The sequence below is a fragment of the Dendropsophus ebraccatus genome, chromosome 2 (assembly GCF_027789765.1).
Source record: "Dendropsophus ebraccatus isolate aDenEbr1 chromosome 2, aDenEbr1.pat, whole genome shotgun sequence".
In the NCBI taxonomy this organism is placed as follows: domain Eukaryota; kingdom Metazoa; phylum Chordata; class Amphibia; order Anura; family Hylidae; genus Dendropsophus; species Dendropsophus ebraccatus.
In genome coordinates, this window is record NC_091455.1 from 32,515,704 (window position 1) to 32,535,997 (window position 20,294).

General features: G+C 43.5%; 1 protein-coding gene across 4 annotated transcripts in view; it reads left to right on the top strand.

The window, feature by feature from the left end:
- LOC138783069 (DNA repair and recombination protein RAD54B-like) overlaps window positions 1–11,688 on the top strand; it is a 42,367-nt gene extending 30,679 nt beyond the window's left edge. For 3 of the 4 annotated variants that reach the window (XM_069957290.1, XM_069957292.1, XM_069957293.1), the window contains 7 exons: window positions 1,821–1,960; window positions 2,578–2,868; window positions 4,349–4,515; window positions 6,670–6,931; window positions 7,956–8,022; window positions 9,622–9,822; window positions 10,534–11,688. In XM_069957290.1, the coding sequence (XP_069813391.1) occupies window positions 1,821–1,960; window positions 2,578–2,868; window positions 4,349–4,515; window positions 6,670–6,931; window positions 7,956–8,022; window positions 9,622–9,822; window positions 10,534–10,721 (1,316 nt within the window). In that variant the 3' untranslated portion in view covers window positions 10,722–11,688. The remainder of the gene's footprint in view (window positions 1–1,820; window positions 1,961–2,577; window positions 2,869–4,348; window positions 4,516–6,669; window positions 6,932–7,955; window positions 8,023–9,621; window positions 9,823–10,533) is intronic. The other variant, XM_069957291.1, reaches the window with a different exon arrangement.
- The last annotated feature ends 8,606 nt before the right edge of the window (window positions 11,689–20,294 follow it).

The window sequence follows — 20,294 nt, forward strand, 5'->3', positions numbered from 1 at the left end:
CCACAAGTGACCCCATTCTGGAAACTGCACCCCTCAAGGAATCTAACAAGGGGTGCAGTGAGGATATGGACCCCTTGATGACGGGCACATTTGTGCCATGAAAGTGAAAAAATGAAATTTTTTACTTTTACGTCACATTGTTCCACATTTGTGCCCGTCACCAGTGGGGTCCATATGCTCACTGCCCCCCTTGTTAGATTCCTTGAGGGGTGTAGTTTCCAGAATGGGGTCACTTGTGGGGGGTTTCCAGTGTCTTGGCAGCACGAGGGCTCTGTAAATGCGACATGGCCCTTGAAATCCTTTTCAGTGAAATTCAGCTTCCAAAAGCCAATTGGCGCTTCTTCCCTTTGGAGGCTCGTCCTGCGCCCCCTTGGCACTTTATCGCCACATGTGGGGTATTTCCGTACTCGGGAGAAACTGCGCTACACATTTTGTGTCTTTTTTTGCCTCTTATCCCTTTAAGAAAATGAAAAATTGAAGGCTAGAACAACGTTTTAGTGTAAAAAATAATTTTTTTTTTTGTTCACGCCATATTGTTCGGAAAATCTGTGAAGCACCTATGGGGTCCAGATGCTCACCGCACCCCTTGTTACATTCCTTGAGGGGTGTAGTTTTCTAAATGGTGTCCCTTTAGGGGTGTTTTTTAGGTTTTGGCACCCCAGAGCCTCTGCCAACCTGAAGTGGTACAGTCAAAAATGACCAAATATAACGGAGGCGTTGAAAATCACTAGGCGCTCCTTTGTATCTGAGGCTTGTGGTTGCGTCAAATAGAGCAATAGGGTCACATATGGGGTATTTCTATAAACTGCAGAAACGGGACAATAATTATTGGGGTGCATTTCTCTGGTAATAGGTTTATAATTATGAAAAATATTGGATTACAATAAAATCTCTGCACAGAAAATTAAAATTTTCAAATTCCTTACACACTTAGCTTTTAATTCTGTGACTCCCCTAAAGGGTTAAAACACTTTCTGGATATGCTTTTGCAGAGTGTGGGGGGTGCAGTTTCTGAAATGGGGTGCTTTGTGGGGCTTTCTAACATACAGGCCCCTCAAATACACTTTAAACCTGAACAGGTCCCTAAAAATATCTGATTTTGAAATTTGACTGAAAATTTGGAAATTTGCTGCTAATGTTTTAAGCTCCTTATTGTCTAAAAAAAAATGAAAGATAGTTTAATAAATGCCGCCAACATAAAGTAGACATGTTGCTAATGCTATTTAATATATAATTTATGTGGTATAACCACTTTCTGTATACGCAAAAAAGTTTCAAAGTTGGAAAAATGCATTTTTTCACATTTTTTCACATTATTTGGGATTTTTTCATAAAGATTTGTTATGAGTATCGACTCCAATTTACCAGAAATGTAAAGTACAATATGTCACGAGAAAACAATCTCAGAATCAGCCGGATAGGTAAAAGCATCCCGAAGTTATTAATGACTAAAGTGACACAGGTCATATTCATAAAATTTGTCTCTGTCATTAAGGCCATTTCAGGCTCTGTCCTTAAGGGGTTAAAACAAGCTATTTTAGAATTCAAAATTCCATTTAATGTAAAAGCCATCAGCTCCTAAGACCCCTTGGAAAAAAGCTGATTTTACTGGGAGACGTTTCTGTTGACTGCTCATCTTCCCTGAAGTGGCCCCTACAGGCCAAATGTAGTATTACAAGATGCCTTTCTTGTAGGGCGGCATGCAACCTCTCCAGCCACTGTGTGTCAAATGCCTGGCGTTACGGCTTGGGGAACATTGCTAAACCTGAACAGTTCAGCAGGTCCGCTCAACACGACTAGTGAATGTTCCTTTCTTCCAGGCACTCCGGTACAGAACGATCTTCAGGAGTTTTATGCTTTGATCGACTTTGTTAATCCAGGAATTCTCGGCTCACTGTCCATTTACAGAAAAGTATATGAAGAACCAATAATCAGATCCCGCGAGCCTTCAGCCAATAAAGTAAGTATATTCAGGATATGATTTGCATTGACACCAGCAATCTGTTATGGGTTCCCACATAAGAGAGAGGACATTGTGAGATATATGGTCGCTGCACATTATAGGTCAGAATTTGCATTAAGTAATAGATCCATTTTTCCTAATCTAAAGGGAATCTAACCTGCTGATATGTCCCTATAGAGTATGGGGCTCTGGAGATGAAGGTATTTTTCTTACCCTTATCCTCGGCACCATTTGTGGGATATTGGGAGTTCAATCCTTATGCTAATAAGTTATTTTGCTGCACTCGAGGCGGGACTACCACCCCCAGGGCACCAATCTGCCCCAGCCAGCCCTGCTGATATCCTTTAGTAGCGGCGGATCGGTCGAAGCTAGATCAGTGCACTGGGGACAGTAGTTCAGCCTCCAGTGTACCATAGCAACATATGTGCATAGGGATTACACTTTTACACTCTTACACTAGTATTATGAAAACAGCGCTGAGGGTGAAGGTAGGAGACTTACCTTCATCCTCAGCGCCCTGTGCACTCTACATATCAGAAGGTTAGATGATAGTTTCCCTCTAATAATAACTTCTTATTTCTAGTATAATGGCCGTAATTACTTTTATCTTCTAGGAGGAAAAAAAACTGGGAGAGGAAAGAGCCGCAGAACTTGGCCGTTTAACGGGACTATTTGTTCTGCGAAGAACCCAGGAGGTTATTAATAAATTTCTCCCTCCTAAAATCGAGAGCATTGTCTTCTGCAAACCGTCTGCGTTCCAGCTGGATCTTTACAGAAAGCTGCTCAGCTCTCGTCTTGTCCGGTCTTGTTTACAAGGCTCAGGGGAGAGTAGTCCCCATCTCGTGTGTATTGGGGCCCTGAAGAAACTTTGCAACCACCCATCTCTGCTCTATAAAACCATCCAGGTGAGTGTTCCAGGTGGTATCACAGGCGGTGTGGATACGTGACAGTTGCTGTGTGCGCTGTCCTGACGGAGTAGTCAGCTCCTCTGTGTGCCTGACGCTGCCAGTGACTGGCTGGCTGTATGTCCTCAGTAGAGATGACATGCAGGGCTACTTTGTACTGTATGTATATGTTCGAGATCACCCTCGATAAAGCAACAAGCGAAACGTGCGTCGGGTGTACGGTGAGGTGGATACATGAACTAAGGACACGTATGGGTAATGTTTTATTATAGGAAGATGGTATTTATTTATCTTTATATACTCACTGTGAGTTATATTTATCTATTGTATGTAGTACCAGCCCAGTGCCCAGTACATGTATAGGTTCATCATTTTGTATTTTGCTCTGTGACGGTATATTTTATATATAAGAACCTTGTTAATCCACCGTTTTTATGGGGATTTGTATTAGCTCTAGCCCCCTTGTGATGTATCTGTTTTTAAACAATTTCACTTTCTGATATGTAAACAATAAAGTAAATTTATATATACTGGTCTTGCATCCGTTATAAATTCTTTTTCGGTTTTGTGCTGTATGTATATGTTGCAGTGAAATGATAGAATCCAGGGATTTGATCAAATCCCGGGAAATGATGAAATGAACACACCGTCCCATCATTTCCCTAGGGATTTGATCAAATGCCTGATCCATTTCAGGAAAATGACGGAATGAACGATTGAGGAGTCGGACGGGGGAGCAGAGTGGCACACCTCCCTGGCAGGCATATGGCGGGGGGGGGGCACGGACAGGGAGCAGAGCGGCACATCTCCCTGGCAGGCATATAGTGGGGGGGGGGGGAAAGGGGCGGACGGGAAGCAGAGTGGCACACCTCCCGTCAGGCATATGGTGGCAGGGCGGACGGGAACTCCCGGCAGGCATGGCGGCGGAAGGGGGAGCAGAGCGGCACACCTCCCGGCAGGCATATGGCGGCGTGGTAGACGGGGAGCAGAGAGGCACACCTCCCGGCAGGCATATGTCGGTGGGGCGGACAAGACCGGGGGTGGGCGGGGAGCAGAGCGGCACACCTCCCAGCGGGCATATGGCGACAGGGCGGACGGGGAGCGGAGCGGACAGGCTAGGGGAGCAGGAGGCACGTAGCAGGGAAAATGACCAGAATGGGGAGCAGAGAGGTGGTGGAGGCGGACAGGGATCAGAGCGGACGGGCCGGGGGGAGCAGAGAGGTGATATGATAAGCAAATTCTATGTGGCAGGGGGAAATGATAGAGTTCATTCCATCATTTCCTTGAAAGGGGTCAGAGATTTGATCAATTCCCTAGGGAAATGATGGATCGGCGCGGTCATTTCATTATTTCCCGGGATTTGAACAAATCCCTGATTCTATCATTTCACTGCAACATATGTACTACATATGTTCCAGTCACAGTAAGAACTTAAATTTTCCTGCTGTATATATTCCTATTACTTTCCTTCTTGTTTCAGGAGAAAAGCCGCAATGTGGACTGTGAGGAGCGGAGCTTGTATGAAACCTTAGCTGAACTCTTTCCCCAGGATTACAGCATAAGTACAGCCACTGAGGCTGAATCTGGAAAACTGCAGGTTTTAACCAAATTATTATTCGCTATAAGGGAGCACAGTCCCTCCGAGAGGTGAGCACCATGTACTGTATTAGTAAGGTGTTATACAGGCTTAGAATAACATGGCCACTTTCTTCCAGAAACAGCACCTCTCTTCTCCTCCGTGTGGCTTCTTCAGCTCAGTTCCATTGAAGTAAATGAAGCTGTATTGTAATACTACTCACAACCTGAGGACAGAGGTGGCGCTGTCGTTGCAGCAAAGTACAGTGGTGCCTTGGATTACGAGCATAATTCGTTCCGGGACCGTGCTTGTAATCCAAATCCACTCTTAAACCAAAGCAAATTTTCCCATAAGAAATCACAGAAATGCAGACAATTGGTTCCACACTCCAAAAATAATGATTTATTATTCTGAATAACATGTAAAATTAATGAAACAAACATTCAGAAACAGCAGAATATGTGATATTATAGGTTACTGTACAGTAATGGAGAGGATGGGAAATACAAGGGCTGACAGAGACTGCAGGGAGCATGAAGAAATGAGCAGGACAGATGTGGGCACAGTATAGCAGCGCTCTCTGTCTGGGGAGAGAGGGGTTACAGCTATGGAGAGATTACCTTCACAGTCCTGTCCCCTGATGCAAGCCCCAGCCTGAAGTGGATCTGCTATGATTTGGAAGGTGAGGAAGACCTTCTGGGTCTGAGTACAGGGCTGTAGACCCCGGTATGCAGACCATGCTGCTCCGTCATGCGCGCTCCCACAGTACAGGGAGCTCTTAAACCAAAGCAATGCTCTTACACCAAGTCATAATTTTGAAAAACTGTGAGCTCTTATATCAAAACGCTCTTAAGCCAAGTTACTCTTAAACCAAGGTACCACTGTAGCTGTGTGTTTTTCTAATCTTGAATAACCCCTTTAAAGATGATTCTATGAAAATATTGAAGCTATTTTTTATTCCCTCTGTTTTGCTGAGATGCAATTTCTGTAAGTTATAGGCTCATAGCCTGAGACTGCACTACTGCAAGATGCTGATTTATAGGATGTAGATATTGTCTTCATACTGTCATTGGAATAATCAATAGTGCAGCCTTAGGCGTTAAGCCTGTAACTCCAAGGGACTGTAACTCGGAAGTACATGGTAAAGGGGTACGCCAGCAAAAAATAAATAAATAAATAAAAAAAAATAAAATATATAATATATATATATATATATATATATATATATATATATATATATATAATATTATATATAATTTTTTTTTAAATCAACTGGTATCAGAAAGTTATACATATTTGTAACAGTAAAAAGTCTTCCAGTACTTATCAACTCCTGTATGTCCTGCATGAAGTTGTGTATTCTTTCCAGTCTGACACAGTGCAAAACAAGAGTCTGTGGAGCCTCGGTTGCGAGTCTTAAAACACGGAATAGCCAGATATCTCTAGCCTGTTGCCACAGGGTGCCTCCATGATGGGGAGAGCACCACACCACCCTGATAGATAGTCCCTTAAGTCCCACTCGGTTGCGAGTATTGGAACATAAAAAGGGAAACAACAGGGTGGCCCCTTTTTGTCAATGTCTAACTCAAGGTGCGAGTATTGTGACATGACAAGGGCCTGTCAAGGCAGGCATCCATCCACAGACAGCCGTTTCCGGGTATTTGCCCCTCCTCAGTGTGGAGCAGGATTCTGGCTAGTTAGGGCCACCCTGTTGTTTCCCTAGGCTCCATGGACTCTTGTTTATTTAAATTTTGGGGGGCATCAGTGGAGACTCTTGATTGACTACTTCAATGGTATTTTTTCACTGATCTCCTTGAGTTCAGTGATTGCTGTGTTTTGTCAGTCTGACACAGTGCTCCCTGCTGCCACCTCTGTCCATGTCAGGAACTGTCCAGAGCAAGAGAGGTTTTCTACAGGGATTTGCTTTGCTCTGGACAGTTCCTGACATGGACAGAGGTGGCAGCTGAGAGCACTGTGTCAGACTGGAGAGAATACACCCCTTCCTGCAGGACATACAGCAGTTCATTAATACTGGAATATTGGAGATTTTTAAATAGTAGTAAGTTTCTGGTACCAGTTGATTAAAAAAAAATCCCTGGAGTTTCCCTTTATGTCCTATGATAAATTGGAGGTGGTAATGGCCTGGGTGTGTGGTCTTAGGGACAAGGCAGAATCAAAGGTGACCCCTTTGGAAATATTAACCTGTAAATTCATGTATTTTGCAGAGTTGTTCTGGTTTCACACTATACCCAAACCTTAAATATACTACAAGGCCTGTGTCAGCAGCACAGGTATAAGTGCACCAGGCTGGACGGACAGACGCCGGTCACCCATAGGCAGCAAATCGTGGACGGATTTAACAGCAAATATTCATCAGACTTCATCTTCCTGCTCAGCTCCAAAGCTGGCGGTGTGGGACTGAACCTGATCGGAGCATGCCACCTAATTCTATATGACATTGACTGGAATCCAGCTAATGACCTACAGGTTAGTACAATGCCGATTCCTGCTATATAACCTATGGCTGTATCCATGTTTTCCAGGCAGCCTTAGGGCTGCATCTAGCTTCTACTTCACACTCAGGTCTGCTAATCTCTAATGTTAAGCTATGGACTATTAGGATATCGTATTAATCTATAAAATCATGAATGTGCTTCCTCACAACTTCTCACAAGGGTCCTGAATGGTAGGTCTACACTGATACAGGAATAAAGGATGTATCACTGTGGGATTCCTGAATCTTAAAATGATTGTGTTTATTAAAGGGGTACTCCAGTGAAATCTTTTTCCTTCAAATCAACTTGTTTTCGAAAGTTATATAGATTTGTAATTTACTTGTATATAAAAATCTCAAGTCTTCCAGTACTTATCAGCTACCGTATGTCCTGCAGGACGTGGTGTATTCTTTTAAGTATGACACAGTGCTCTCTGCTGCCACCTCTGTCCATGTCAGGAACTGTCCAGAGCAGAAGAGGTTTTTGATGGGGATTTGCTGCTGCTCTGGACAGTTCCTGACATGGACAGAGGTGGTAACAGAGAGCAGACTGAAAAGAAAACACCACTTCCTGCAGGACGTACAGCAGCTGGTAACTATAAGAAAAATTTACAAATCTATATAACTTTCTGAAACCAGTTTTCTCTGGAGTACCCCTTTAAATACCTATAATGCTTCCTGTGGGTTTATATAAAGTTCTGCCACTAGGTGTCGCCCTTCTCCTATTGAATGGGATGGCTGTAGCAGCTGATGTCTATATGCTGTGAGTCAGCGCGCACCTTCAGCAATTCTTTTTTCTCTTGTATTGCTTGCTCTTTATCTGGCTTGTCCTGACTTTAATTGTATTAAAGAAATTCATATTTCGGATGCACCCTAGGCAAGAATCATACAACAGTTACACCCCGTATGGAGCTTAGAAAAGTTTTCTTTTTTTTTTTAATCGCTATAGATGGATACAAAGCTGACTTCAATCTTATCGTAATTAAATGCTGATATTTCCTTTTTTTTGTGTTGTAGGCAATGGCTCGAGTGTGGAGAGATGGTCAGCAGCGTACTGTGCATATATACAGACTCTTGACCACAGGTGATCCTATAACATAGTGACTACACAATGATTGCAGGGAGAGGGGAGAGCTGGTTGAATGATCACTGATCACAAACTCAGGCCCTCCAGCTGTTGCAAAACTACAACTCCCTTCATGCCTGGACAGCCAAAGCTAAAGCTTTGGCTGTGCAGGAATGATGGGAATTGTAGTTTTGCAACAGCTGGTGGGCCGTGGGTTTGACACCTGTGATATAGGGGATCTTATTTAACTGCTCTGTATTTCTTTCTATCACTCACAAATGTAAACATTGTGTAACCCTTGAGCAATATATAAGAAGATAAGGCAAGGATCTTTTTTTCTGATGTGTTCACCGCATAGGCCTGTAAATAACTCCGCTTTATTGCAGTTATCTAATCTGAATCGGTCAGCTCCAGGCTGTGCAGTGGGTTGGGAGTTCAGTAATGTTGCTGAACTTCCAGGATTTCTCCATTGCTTTCATTCCACACAAATCAAATTATTTACCAACAATGTCTGATATACATGAGATTTATTCCAGTTGAATCTTTCAAAATGCCTACTACTGCTACAACTACCACTACCCGCACATCTCCTGCCTTATCCATCATGTACTATACTGTACTACTACTACACACCGCACATCTCCTGCCTTATCCATCATGTACTATACTGAACTGCATTCCCTATCACTTAGGGCCCTTTTACATGGAAAGATTATCTGACAGATTATCTGCCAAAGATTTGAAGCCAAAGCCAGGAATGGACTATAAACAGAGATCAGGTAATAAAGAAAAGCCTGAGATTTCTCCTCTTTTCAAATCCATTCCTGGTTTTGGCTTCAAATCTTTGGCAGATAATCTGTCAGATAATCTTTCCGTGTAAAAGGGCCCTTACACACAGGGGCAAATTCCGTTGCAGGCCCACCCCCCCAATCAGTGACAGAGACGGGACACCGCTGCAGCTGATTGACTGGGCGGGCCTGCAACGTCACAGCCCCATGACCGAAGTGGCCAAAGGACAGAGTGGCAGGTTATCGGCAGTGGCGCTGGACCAGAGAGGTAAGAGTGTTTTATATTTAAAAAAAAATGTCTGTTCCCGGAGTACCCCGTTAAGATCTCTGCTTGCTGTCCCACACTGTGATTTATTACCAGTGAGACTGATGTCGGCACTGCTCCAAACTTCTGAGGCTCTTTATGGTTATTATTAAACTTTTTTTTCTTTGGTGTTTCAGGGTTGTATCGACCCCTTTATTAGATACATAAACACTGGGGCTTATTTACCCCATCCACAGTATTTATTGCCCCAAACTCACTGTTAAACTATGTGCCAGTAGTGCATACCGACAGTATCCACTATCCTACATCCAGTTCATTTGCTTAGGGCCCTATTACACAAAGCGATAATCGTCCAAGTTCGTGTAATAGAGACAACGATCAGCCAATAAAATGATCATCGGCTGATCGTTTCTTTAGGTCCATACCTAAAATCATCGGCCGCCGACCACGCATTGCTACATGAATGCTTACAGTACATCTTATTTGCTGGACAATCCATCTGTGGCCAGCGTCACTGAGTAGACAGATGTACCTCTTACCCTGTACATTTACATTGTGGTGCAGGTACCATAGAGGAGAAGATCTACCAGAGACAGATCAGCAAACAAGGACTGTCTGGGGCCGTGGTGGATTTGGGCAAGAAATCAGAACATATTCGGTTTTCTGTGGACGAACTCCGAGATCTGTTCACCCTGGATGAAGACTCAGACTGTGTAACCCACGAGCTGCTGGAGTGTGACTGTATGCAACCAAAGAGCCGTGCAGGTAACGCCTGTATCCCTATTTATATATTTTACCTTACACTCTGATCACACACGGCGACATCCCGCCTATAGATCTGTGCTGATGCCTTGTACTGAGGTTTTTCCCCATACACATTACACAATAACATTGACTCCCATATAGCCAGGCATATACTACAGTATGTTCTGACAGTCAGGTGGGGAGGAAGGTTCTCCTTTACAGCTCCATAGAGAGTGAATGCAATGGTGGAGATCTATTGCAGAATTCAAAACAGGATATCGGGGACTCCAGTCTGGAGATCACAGGGGGCCCAGCGATTGGACCCCTAACAATCTCACACCTAGCGCCTATCATGCCAGCCATAAAACAGTGCAATAAGTAACACACACTGTTGCACAAGAGTACAAGGCTAAAGCTCCTGCACTGTACATTCCACCCTCTGCACTACAACTAATAAAGCTTTACATGTCAAACAAAGCCGGCACCATCTTATGGGATTATAGGTGACAGGGCTCAGACACCATCAGCCTCTGGCTATTCATTGACTGCTATCAGACATATCGACTATGTGAAAAATTGAATCCATGTTCAAAAGTTGAAGAAAACTTTTTTTTTTTTTTTTTTTTTACAATAATTAAAAACCTCTTTTGTTGTGAGTAAGTCTCTTTACTGTCCGGTGACTTTCTTACTGTAGCTTTATACCCTCTGTTCATATCTTGCTTTTCATTTTAGATGAAACCAAAGAAAATCGCTTGAAACCCCAGAGCTGTCACCAAGGCAAGAAGGCAGAAAAGAATATTTCCATGTCTGAACTTATGCAGTGGAAACACTTTACTATGGAACAGGTTTCTGATGACCCATTTCTCCGACCAGGCAGAGAATACATTTCCTTTGTTTTCCAGAACACAACAAACAGCTAACGTGTGCTATCTGCCCCTATGTGAGTAGTGTATAAGGGAACTTATCCAATGTTTGGGTTCGGCCAAGCAAAGACCCTCAAACGTTTGACTTCCGGTGGCTGAAGATGTTGGATGCGGTCCCAGGAAGTTCCTAGCAGCCTTAGGGCTACATCCAACTTCTTCAGCCACTGGGAGTCAAATGCAGAGGGTTCGAGTTTGGCCAAAGATCACTCACTATATGAGAGGAAAATTCTTATGTACATTGCAGACTGTTTTGTCATTACCTGTTCTATAATAAAGCATCACTTTATAAGATGTTGTCTCAGGACGGATAGCCCCATTAGAATGAGTGGGGAGAAGCACTTCCCCAAGTGCATCTCTCCCTATCAAACTCCTCACTTGTGCAGGACTTTTTTTTGGGAGGAATCTCATTGGTCCTGGGCTGGTACACATTGGTAATAATTTTTAATAATAATTTTTATTTATATAGCACCAACTTTACAATTGGTATGCCTTTTATTTGCAGTAAGGAATAGTAGAGAAGGCGATGCAATTCCATACAATGGTAAACAGTACAAAAATTAATGTTGCACCGTATTATTTTTTTTGTACAACTGAACCCTATAGGGAAAGTATCTCACTTTATGCCTGTGCAAGGGGACACATTTCAGCCCACCACTGGAACCTTTCTTGGCAGAAAGAATGCGGGGGACCACAAACACGGAAAATATAAGAAAGTCATTAAATGTTCGTTACGCAGTTACTCTTCATTTACATAAAACCCCTTTAGAGGGAACCTGTCTCAGCTTTCAGAACCACAAGTTTAACCTTAAAGTGACCTGTCATTTAAAAAAAACTTGCGACATGTCAGAAGTTTGCATTGGTCGAGGTCCGGGTACTGAGACCCGCCGATCGCTAGAACAAAGGGGTAGATGCACTGATTATATGTATTGTATATATGTTAATAAAAGCAATGTTATTAATTTTATGTGTTTTTATATGCTCACATTATTATCCTCACAGTTTCTATGTAAATACCTTTTTATGTTTCGGCAATAATACCAGTCTGTACACACAAACATAATGGAATGTGATGGAACAATTGGCCACCAGATTATTATAGCGATATTTCATGTCCACCATGTGCTTTGTTATTGTCAATGCACAGTAGGCTTCCAAATGTGGGTGATGAGTGACGTCTTTTTTTGTGACAAGGTTATAGGAACCTAAGAACCCTCCAATGATGTAACATCTTAGAGTTTGTGTGCAGCTTATGCATTGCTGCCATCCAGGCATTTCCCCCTATATCCCAATATGGTTTTGTAAGGGAGTTAAAGAAGAAGTCTCATCAAACAAAAAAAAAAAAACTACAGGAAGGCAGGGGTGTGTGGGAACATAATAAAGAAAGTATACTTACCTATCTCTGTGTCCTAGGTGCCACTGACAGCCGCCAGACTCCTGTAGCTCCTCCAGCTGCATGTGAGGTACCTGGCTGATCAATTGCCCGCTCAGCCACTCAGTGACTGGGGTGGGACACTGCAGTCATTGGTTCAGCAAGTAATCGATGAGCCTGGCAGTGATTGTAGCTGGAGAAGCCAGGTATGTGACATACCTGGATTCCAGCTGAAAATAAAATCCTGTGGTCATCAGACCCGGAAGTGGCGCAACGGAGGCAAGGGGACTGGTAAGTATACTTTGTTTAGTATGTTCCCGCACCCCCCTGTCTTTCTGCTTTTTTTTTTTTTTTTTTTTTTTTTTTTTTAATTTCATGGGACTTCTCTTTGAAGAAACATCGTTGGTGTCAAGTCCGGGTGATTGGTGATCTATTTGCAAAGTCTTTTTTGTGTTGTTTCAAATTGGCGGGGTGCACAAAGGCGTAATGACTGGCTGCATGTTCAAGTGTTCTCTATGGGGAAGCAAGACCGCTCTGGTGCCAGCTTATCCCTCCAAGAAAAAAGGGTGAGACTGTAAAATTCCAACATGTTTGGAGGAGAGCATGTGGGACGTCATACATCCTAGATGGGAAGCCAAACCAGTGGAATCAGCCAACTGTAGTATAAGTTGTATGGGCATCTTAGCGCAGAGGTTGTCATCTCAATATGATTGAGACATCATGTGTAAAGGGCCTTTTACATGGGCCAATGATCAGCCAGGAGGGTTGCAAGAAACGCTCCTTTAAAACTGACAATGATTAGCTGAGGATGGGGAAAATGACTGATCCTCTGCTAACTGTGTCTTTAGAGCAGGCTTTATGATTTATTGTCCGGCTGATAAAGACAAAGGCAAACTGACAGCACGCATATACATATATCCGTGCTGTCAGTTTCCAGATCACACGGCAGTACATACTTACCTAGTGCGCTGCTCCTGCGATCCGGCATCCTGTTCTCTGGTTCTCCCATCCAGCCGCTGAGTCTTCTGACCGCCTCCTTCTTCAGAATGATTGACAGATGGAGGCAGGGCCTGAAGGCACTGCAGCCGGACAGGGGAGCCGGAGAACAGCAGCAGCACACTAGGTAAGCGTGTACTGCTGCGCGATCTGGAAATTGTCAGTTTCCATGGCTGCACAAACGATAGATACATCTCGATGACAGGCATTTGGCCGCCTGTTGCTGACAAATCTTCACATGTTACAGGACCCTAGTTGTGTAGCTCAGAGCCTGCATATAGGGAAGGGATGGGCTCTAATAAAGCACTTAGCACTTCAATCTTAACAGGAGTTCTTTGCTGTGTCAGATCCTCTTGAAGATGCGGCGTATGAAGGAGTCTGCTTTTATGTGTCGCTATTTGATGAATAGCGACAAAATGGCTTTAATGTGTTCTACTGAAAACAAACTTGAGCTACTTGAGATTCTAGTGACTGACGTTAGTAGGTAAAGTAAAATGGTTCAGTAGTTGTAAAAACTCCACCTCGGTCATCAATAATAGATTGGCAGAAGCCTGATTCCCCCTCCATCAGCTCTTTAAAGTGTCACTGTCGTGTAATTTTTTTTTGGCAGAAATCAATAGTCCAGGCGATTTTAAGAAACTCTGTAATTGGGTTTATTAGCCGAAAAATGCATTTTTATCATGAAAAAGCAGTTTGAAGCTCTCCCCCCTGTCTTCATTGTTGTCCTATGGAGAGAGCTAAATAAAAGACCAAAACAGGACAACAAAGAGTTAATCTACAAATACCTCACCCTGTATCTCCTCTGACAGTCACCCAATAAACCCAATTACAAAGTTTCTTAAAATCGCCTGGACTATTGATTTCTGCAAAAAAAAAAAAAAAAAAAATACGACAGTGACTCTTTAAGGGGCTTCTTCATTGTGTACATGAACTTGTTCCTTTGATCACATAGTGGCCAACTGTCCTAAATTTTCTAGAGACCTTCCAGAAAGTTATTGTTCCGATAACCCCGTCCTGGACACCAAACTATAATATCCCCCCTCCAAACCTCAATTATTATTATTTTTTTTTTTTTTGACGATGTGCTAAGGAGCCTCCCTAACATGTCCTTGGTTGCTTCTTTGGTACCTTCATATGGCGGCAAAATGTCTTTTAATAGCACGAGGGAGGGAGAGCAGCGGGAACTAGTCATCTGGGCTGTGACTAGTCACGGCTCTCTGTCCTGTCACAGCGCTCTGCAGAGTGATTGACAGGTAAGAAGGCTTGTTAGCGGCTTCTAACAGGCCAACGGAAGACATGGTAGGGAGGCAACGATGATCATATGATGGGGAGTCTCTAAGATCTTGACATATAAATATAAGACACAAAATCTCACTACTGTGCCATGATTAAGGGGTACATCCCCAAAATGCGTTGGCATGCTTTTAATTATCCGCAAGGTTCCAATGAAGCTGGAATATTTGTGGGAAGCAGGCTGGACTTTCGATCTTTGCCGAACCTTGTACCAATGTGCTGATACTTGGTATTTATAATGAAACAAAGTCAGCGCTGGGACAGATATTTCACAATAAAGATGAGAGATGGCGCTCCTGCAGGCATCATCCTGCTGCCAACTATGCAGAACATCAATACTTGGCAGCAAAATGGGAACCAGTCCATGAGTTTTGGAATCTAAAGTTTGATTGTATGTATGTGTTTTTATTTCTTTTTGAACTAGTGATTTACATGTAGCCTTTAGTCCTATTGTAGTAACCTGGGGTTGTTAGGTGTGGTTAGCAGTGGGCTAGGTGTTGGGCAGTACCGACTAGGCACTTGTGATGGTGGCCTGGATTGGTATGCCCACCCCCGGGTATTCTAACACTGGCTTTGTAAAGGTAGAACAAGGTGTGTAGGTGCAGGTTCAAAATCACAACAGAGTCCAGGACTTTAACAGCAACAAAAGTTTACTTAAAGTGTACCTGTCGTTACAAAGAAACTAATGACATGTCATACAGACATGTCAAAAGTTTTGATTGGTCCGAGTGTTTAGACCTTTAACAATCAGGAGATCAAGCCGGGAGAAGATTGTGCTGCAGAGATGTCCGCTCCCCTCTTTGTGTCAGAAAAAAACAGTCACGCTCCATAGAGCTCCATTATAAGTCTGACTCTTTTTTTCTAACTCAGAGCAGAGAGTGGATGCTCTGCAACATATCTTCTACTCGCTCATTCTTCTGATCGATACGGGTCTGAACACTTAGACCCGGACCGATCAAAACTTTTGACATGTCAGAAGTTTTTTTGTACTGACAGTGACACTTTAAGGAAATCTTCAGTGCAATAAAAAAATATACTTTTGAATAGAACATGCAATAGGTGCAAAAATATTACAGTCCTTTCACTTGGTGGACAATACATAGTAGGTAATTTGGGTGCTTGAGGAATCCGTAGTAAGTGTTACCTGTGTAGATTAAGGCTAGGGGTCTATCTTGGGGGCCTTGTCTAATAGATCAGTACTCTGCTGGGGCAACTTGTACTATAAGTTAGTGACTTGCTTGAAGACTCTCATACTCATGGATTAGAACATACATATACCCTTCTGCCAGAAGAGCCCATGGAGTGTCAGGTCTGATAGTACAGAAGGTTGAGCAGAAATCAATGGAGTTTGTCGGCTTGCCTGCACTTTGTTGCACTGCAGACAAATCCTTTGCATGGATTGTCCTGACTCTAGTTAAGGAAGATATTTCCCCAGGTGTAGACAAGGTATTTCCAGGTGATAGTTAACCCACCTGTAGGTTTAGCACTGCATGCTTGTTATCAGTAAGTCTCTCCAAAGAATCAGTAATCTCTTGTCCCTGTGAAGGGTCCTGGCCGCCAGGCCAGGCCCAGGCGTAAACTCTCAACACACCAACTAGAAAACTAGGGAAAAAAAAACAAAAAACTCCCACTAGTAAGGCTTAAATAGGGGTGACCGGGACTAACCTCCTATTGGTGGGGAAAGTGCTGGAAGAAATAGGTGTCAGTGTCTATGAGGTGGTGTAGTGTGAGACACCCAAGCTACTGGTTTGTGGACAGATAACAGACCAGTGAACACAGTTAACCCTTTACAATCCTTGAGCTGTGCAGAAGGGGGAGAGAATAGGGGAGAGTGAGACACCAAGTGGTGAAAGTGCAAAACAGCAGCCTTCAGCCCAGAGTATGACACCTTACATAAGTACCTTGCGAGAAGCATAGTGGCACACCTGCTCTGGGACCCTACACTATGTCCTATAATCTACTACATTCAGCCATGTGAAACAGATATAGTTTGTGTCCTTAGTTCTCCCACTGTCTTGTTTTCAGGCCTGTTTACACAGCTTTATAATCGGGGTTTCATCCATGTGTCTCTTCTGCCAAAATGGAAAAATCCGGAAGCAACTGTGACTTTTAGACTTTTTTGAAATGCAAAATCTCATCCAGTGAAAAGAAAAATTCTTTAATTCAACTGGTGTCAGAAAAATATATATGTCATGTCCCACTACTAGTGTTTTCTCCTGTGCACCTGTCATAAAGCTCTTCTCTCAGGTTAAAGCGACTCTAACCACAATCTGACCCCCCCCAAACAGCTTGTACCTTAGATAGCTGCTTTTAATCCAAGATCTGTCCTGGGGTCCGTTTGGCAGGTGTTGCAGTTATTGTCCTAAAAAAACTTGCAGCCCTGTGTCAAATTGGCGTGGCCTAGAGTACCCATGCCCTAGCATTGCGACCGGTCCGTCCCTCCTCCCCGCCTTCTTCATCATTAAGAATGCCCCTAGAACAATTTCTCCTAGTCATCACCTGTGTGAACACTGCAGACGAGCCGGATCATTAAAGTTTATGTTTATATGGGTTTATGTGTTATGTGCTGACCACTAGGAGGTGCTCGTTTCTTTTGTCCTATCCCCTTCTATCTTTCTTCTGCACACACTTATCCCTACCACTCACAGGCAGGAGCATGAAAAGACCCCTGTAGGAGGAGTCACTGGTGGAGGAAGTGCAGTTAGTTCTAGTCTGATTCTTAGTGAGAGAGGACACACAAACCACCGTCCCTGCAGAAGCTAAGCCAGGGCCTGGCTTAAGCCAGGACCCTTGTAAGGGACAACAGTTCTTTTGGGTCTAGCCACCAAAGTGAGTAGATGCAGATAGAGACCTTACCTTCTTCCCTACAAAGAAGAGCATGCTGATCACCAGGGTTCTGACTTCTGAAAATTCTACCAATTCTAAGGACAGGGATAAGATTATCTCCAGAATCAATAGTGTTTGCAGCCATCATTCTCAGTGGTGCCTTTAAAACATTTCTAAACTCAATGTTGTTTAGACTACTGACACCCCCAACACTCCTGAACCTGTGGCCCAACTAGCTGTGTACACAGACCGGAAGCTGCCACCAATAACAGGGTTACCAGCCCTCTCTTGTGTATCTACACAGGTGGAGTGTCACTTTTAAAGGGAACCATTCACCCCGTGGCCCCCGGCAGAAACTGACATACAGTGACATAAAGGTCAACATACTTACCACATCGCTCCCGGTCCCGTCCCGGATCCCGTTGTTGACACGGAGAAATCGCCGATTCTTCTTCTCCCGCCCATTATGGTAATGAGCTGAGATGAGTCCAACGTCCATAGGAAACGACGGACGAGTCCAACTTATTCATGAGGTCCTCTTCTCGTCGCCGCCCATCCACGCCTCCTGGAACTTGATTGACGTCTTCAGTCTTCTGCCGAATTCCCGCGCAGGCGCCGCTGTGATGGTCTCGTCACCTCTTCTGCGCCTGCACGGTAAACAGGATACGGTGTTCGAGCAAATCGGCGCACGCGCAGTAAACAGTGAAGCTGCGGAGCGGCTTCAATTGTGAACTGCGCATGCGCCGAAAACGACTGTCACGGCGCCTGCGCGGGATCCGGCGAGAAGAAAGAAGACGAGGAGGAAGAGGACCTGGCGTCAATCAAGTGTCGGAGGCGGGGAGAAGGCTGGACTTCGGACCCGGCGGCGCTCATTACCATAATGGGCGCGAGAAGAAGAATCGTCGATTTCTCCGTGTCAACAACGGGCTTCGGGACGGGACCGGGAGCGATGTGGTAAGTATATTGACCTTTATGTCACTGTATGTCAGTTTCTGCCGGGGGCCACGGGGTGAATGGTTCCCTTTAAGTAAGGGCATAGGACCCTTACAGGGGTTGTTTACCAAATATTTTTTCTTTCAAATCAACTGGTGCCAGAAAGTGCCAGACATTTGTAATTTGCTTCTATTAAAAAAAAAAAATCTCAAATCTTCCAGTACTTATCAGCTGCTGTATGTCCTGCAGAAAGTTGTGTATTTTTTCCAGTCTAGAAAGCATGAAAGATTTTCTATGGGGATTGGCTACTGCTCTGGACAGCTCCTGACATGGACCGAGGGAGCAGCAGAGAGCACTGTGTCAGACTAGAGAGAATACTCGACTTCCTGCAGGACATACAGCAGCTGATAAGTACTGCAAGATTTGAGATTTTTTTTAATAGAAGTAAATTACAAATCTCTGGCACTTTCAGGAACCAATAGATTTGAAAGAAAAGATTTTTGATGGTCAAACCCTTTAAAAGAATCCCTGTTGAGTAACACGGCCTCAGTGACTCTGCTTTTTTTGTACAGTGACATCTCTGCACAGTTTCTGTAAATTATTTATCAGATTATTATAGTAATAGAATAACCCAATGTTACTTCTACCGGTAATACGCCTAATTTACTGCTGTAATCTCTCCGCGCAGCCAGTGCTGTCTTTCATCGAAACAGGTCGGTGGAATATTTATCTTACATTTACTTTGGCCGCATATTAGGATGAATGGTTTACAGTTCTTCCAGGAACCTGGTCAACAGAGTAAACCAAAAACCATCCATCCCCATGTCAATTTCATCTCTCGGAGATCCGCCTGCCTCCTCACTCCCACTCGACGCTGCTCTGTTTTATTTTAAAGAAGCCGTAACCCAAGTAATGGGCAAAACATCATTTGTCCCTGTCTGAGCTTCTCCGAGTGACATGGCGAGAAGAGCGCTCAGCGGCTGACTCAATATAATACCAGATCTGGAGGAGTTCTTCCACAGTGTTTAGAAAACAGACATGTTGCTAAGGAGAGAGCAATAAATGTTATATCAAGTAAGAAATACCTGCAGTCCATTGTCACCGCCGGAATAACTATATATAGAGATCCGCGAGATAGTACCAGGCGGCACCGTACTCCTCAACCATGCTATTCCTATAGTGGAGACCTGACCTGACTTCAACTTTATTTTAGACCATGCCCCATCTCAATCAACCTGATATTTAAAGGGAATGTGTCACCTACATTTACTTTTACTGATTAGAGTTTGATGCTTAAAATAATTATTTTATTCTTATCTGATTCTATTGTCTGACTGTAAATTCCTTTTATTTCCCTTTTTTTACATTGTTATGGGGGCTGCCATATTGCCTGGCCTTTTCTTAACAGCAATTGGGGACATGCTTTACAGCCAGGCTCATGGACATAGACGACAATAGACAGAATCTGTCCCCTTGAGATAAAACATTAGGTAAAACATTACTGAGCACGCTATGTGACCTATGAAGAAGTCATTCCACAGGGAGCTTTTATTGCAAATAGATTTTCCGTAACTGATTAGATACAGATACTGGAGCATGTTCTTTTTTTCTAATCTGTTTCTAAGTTGTTGTTTTTTTAATCTAATTTTCTATACATTATTATGGGGGCTGCCATCTTGCTTGAGCTGTTTTTTTTTAACAGCATGTAAAGGAGAAGTCCAGCAAAAAAAAAGTATTGTGTTACCCCCCCCCCCCCCCCCCCCCCCAAAGTTATACAAATCACTAATATACACTTATTATGGGAAATGCTTATAAAGTGCTTTTTTCCCTGCACTTACTACTGTATCAAGGCTTCACTTCCTGGATACTTGTATACTTGTATACTTGTATACTTTGTGATCTTTGAAGAGGTCATTCCGCAAGTAAGGGGATGCTGAGTTGTGATCTTCATCTGTTCGTCTTCTCTATTCACAGGTGTCATCTTTTGATTTAATGCTGTATGAATCTCTTTCCAGCAGCCTCCTCCTTATCATCGCAGTCAGAACAGAGTCTCAGCTTAGTTTTAAGCCTAGTGGTAAGAATAGAAACTGTTTAACGTATGCATTTAAAGTGACTCTGTACCCACAATCTGAATCCCCCCAAACCACTTGTAC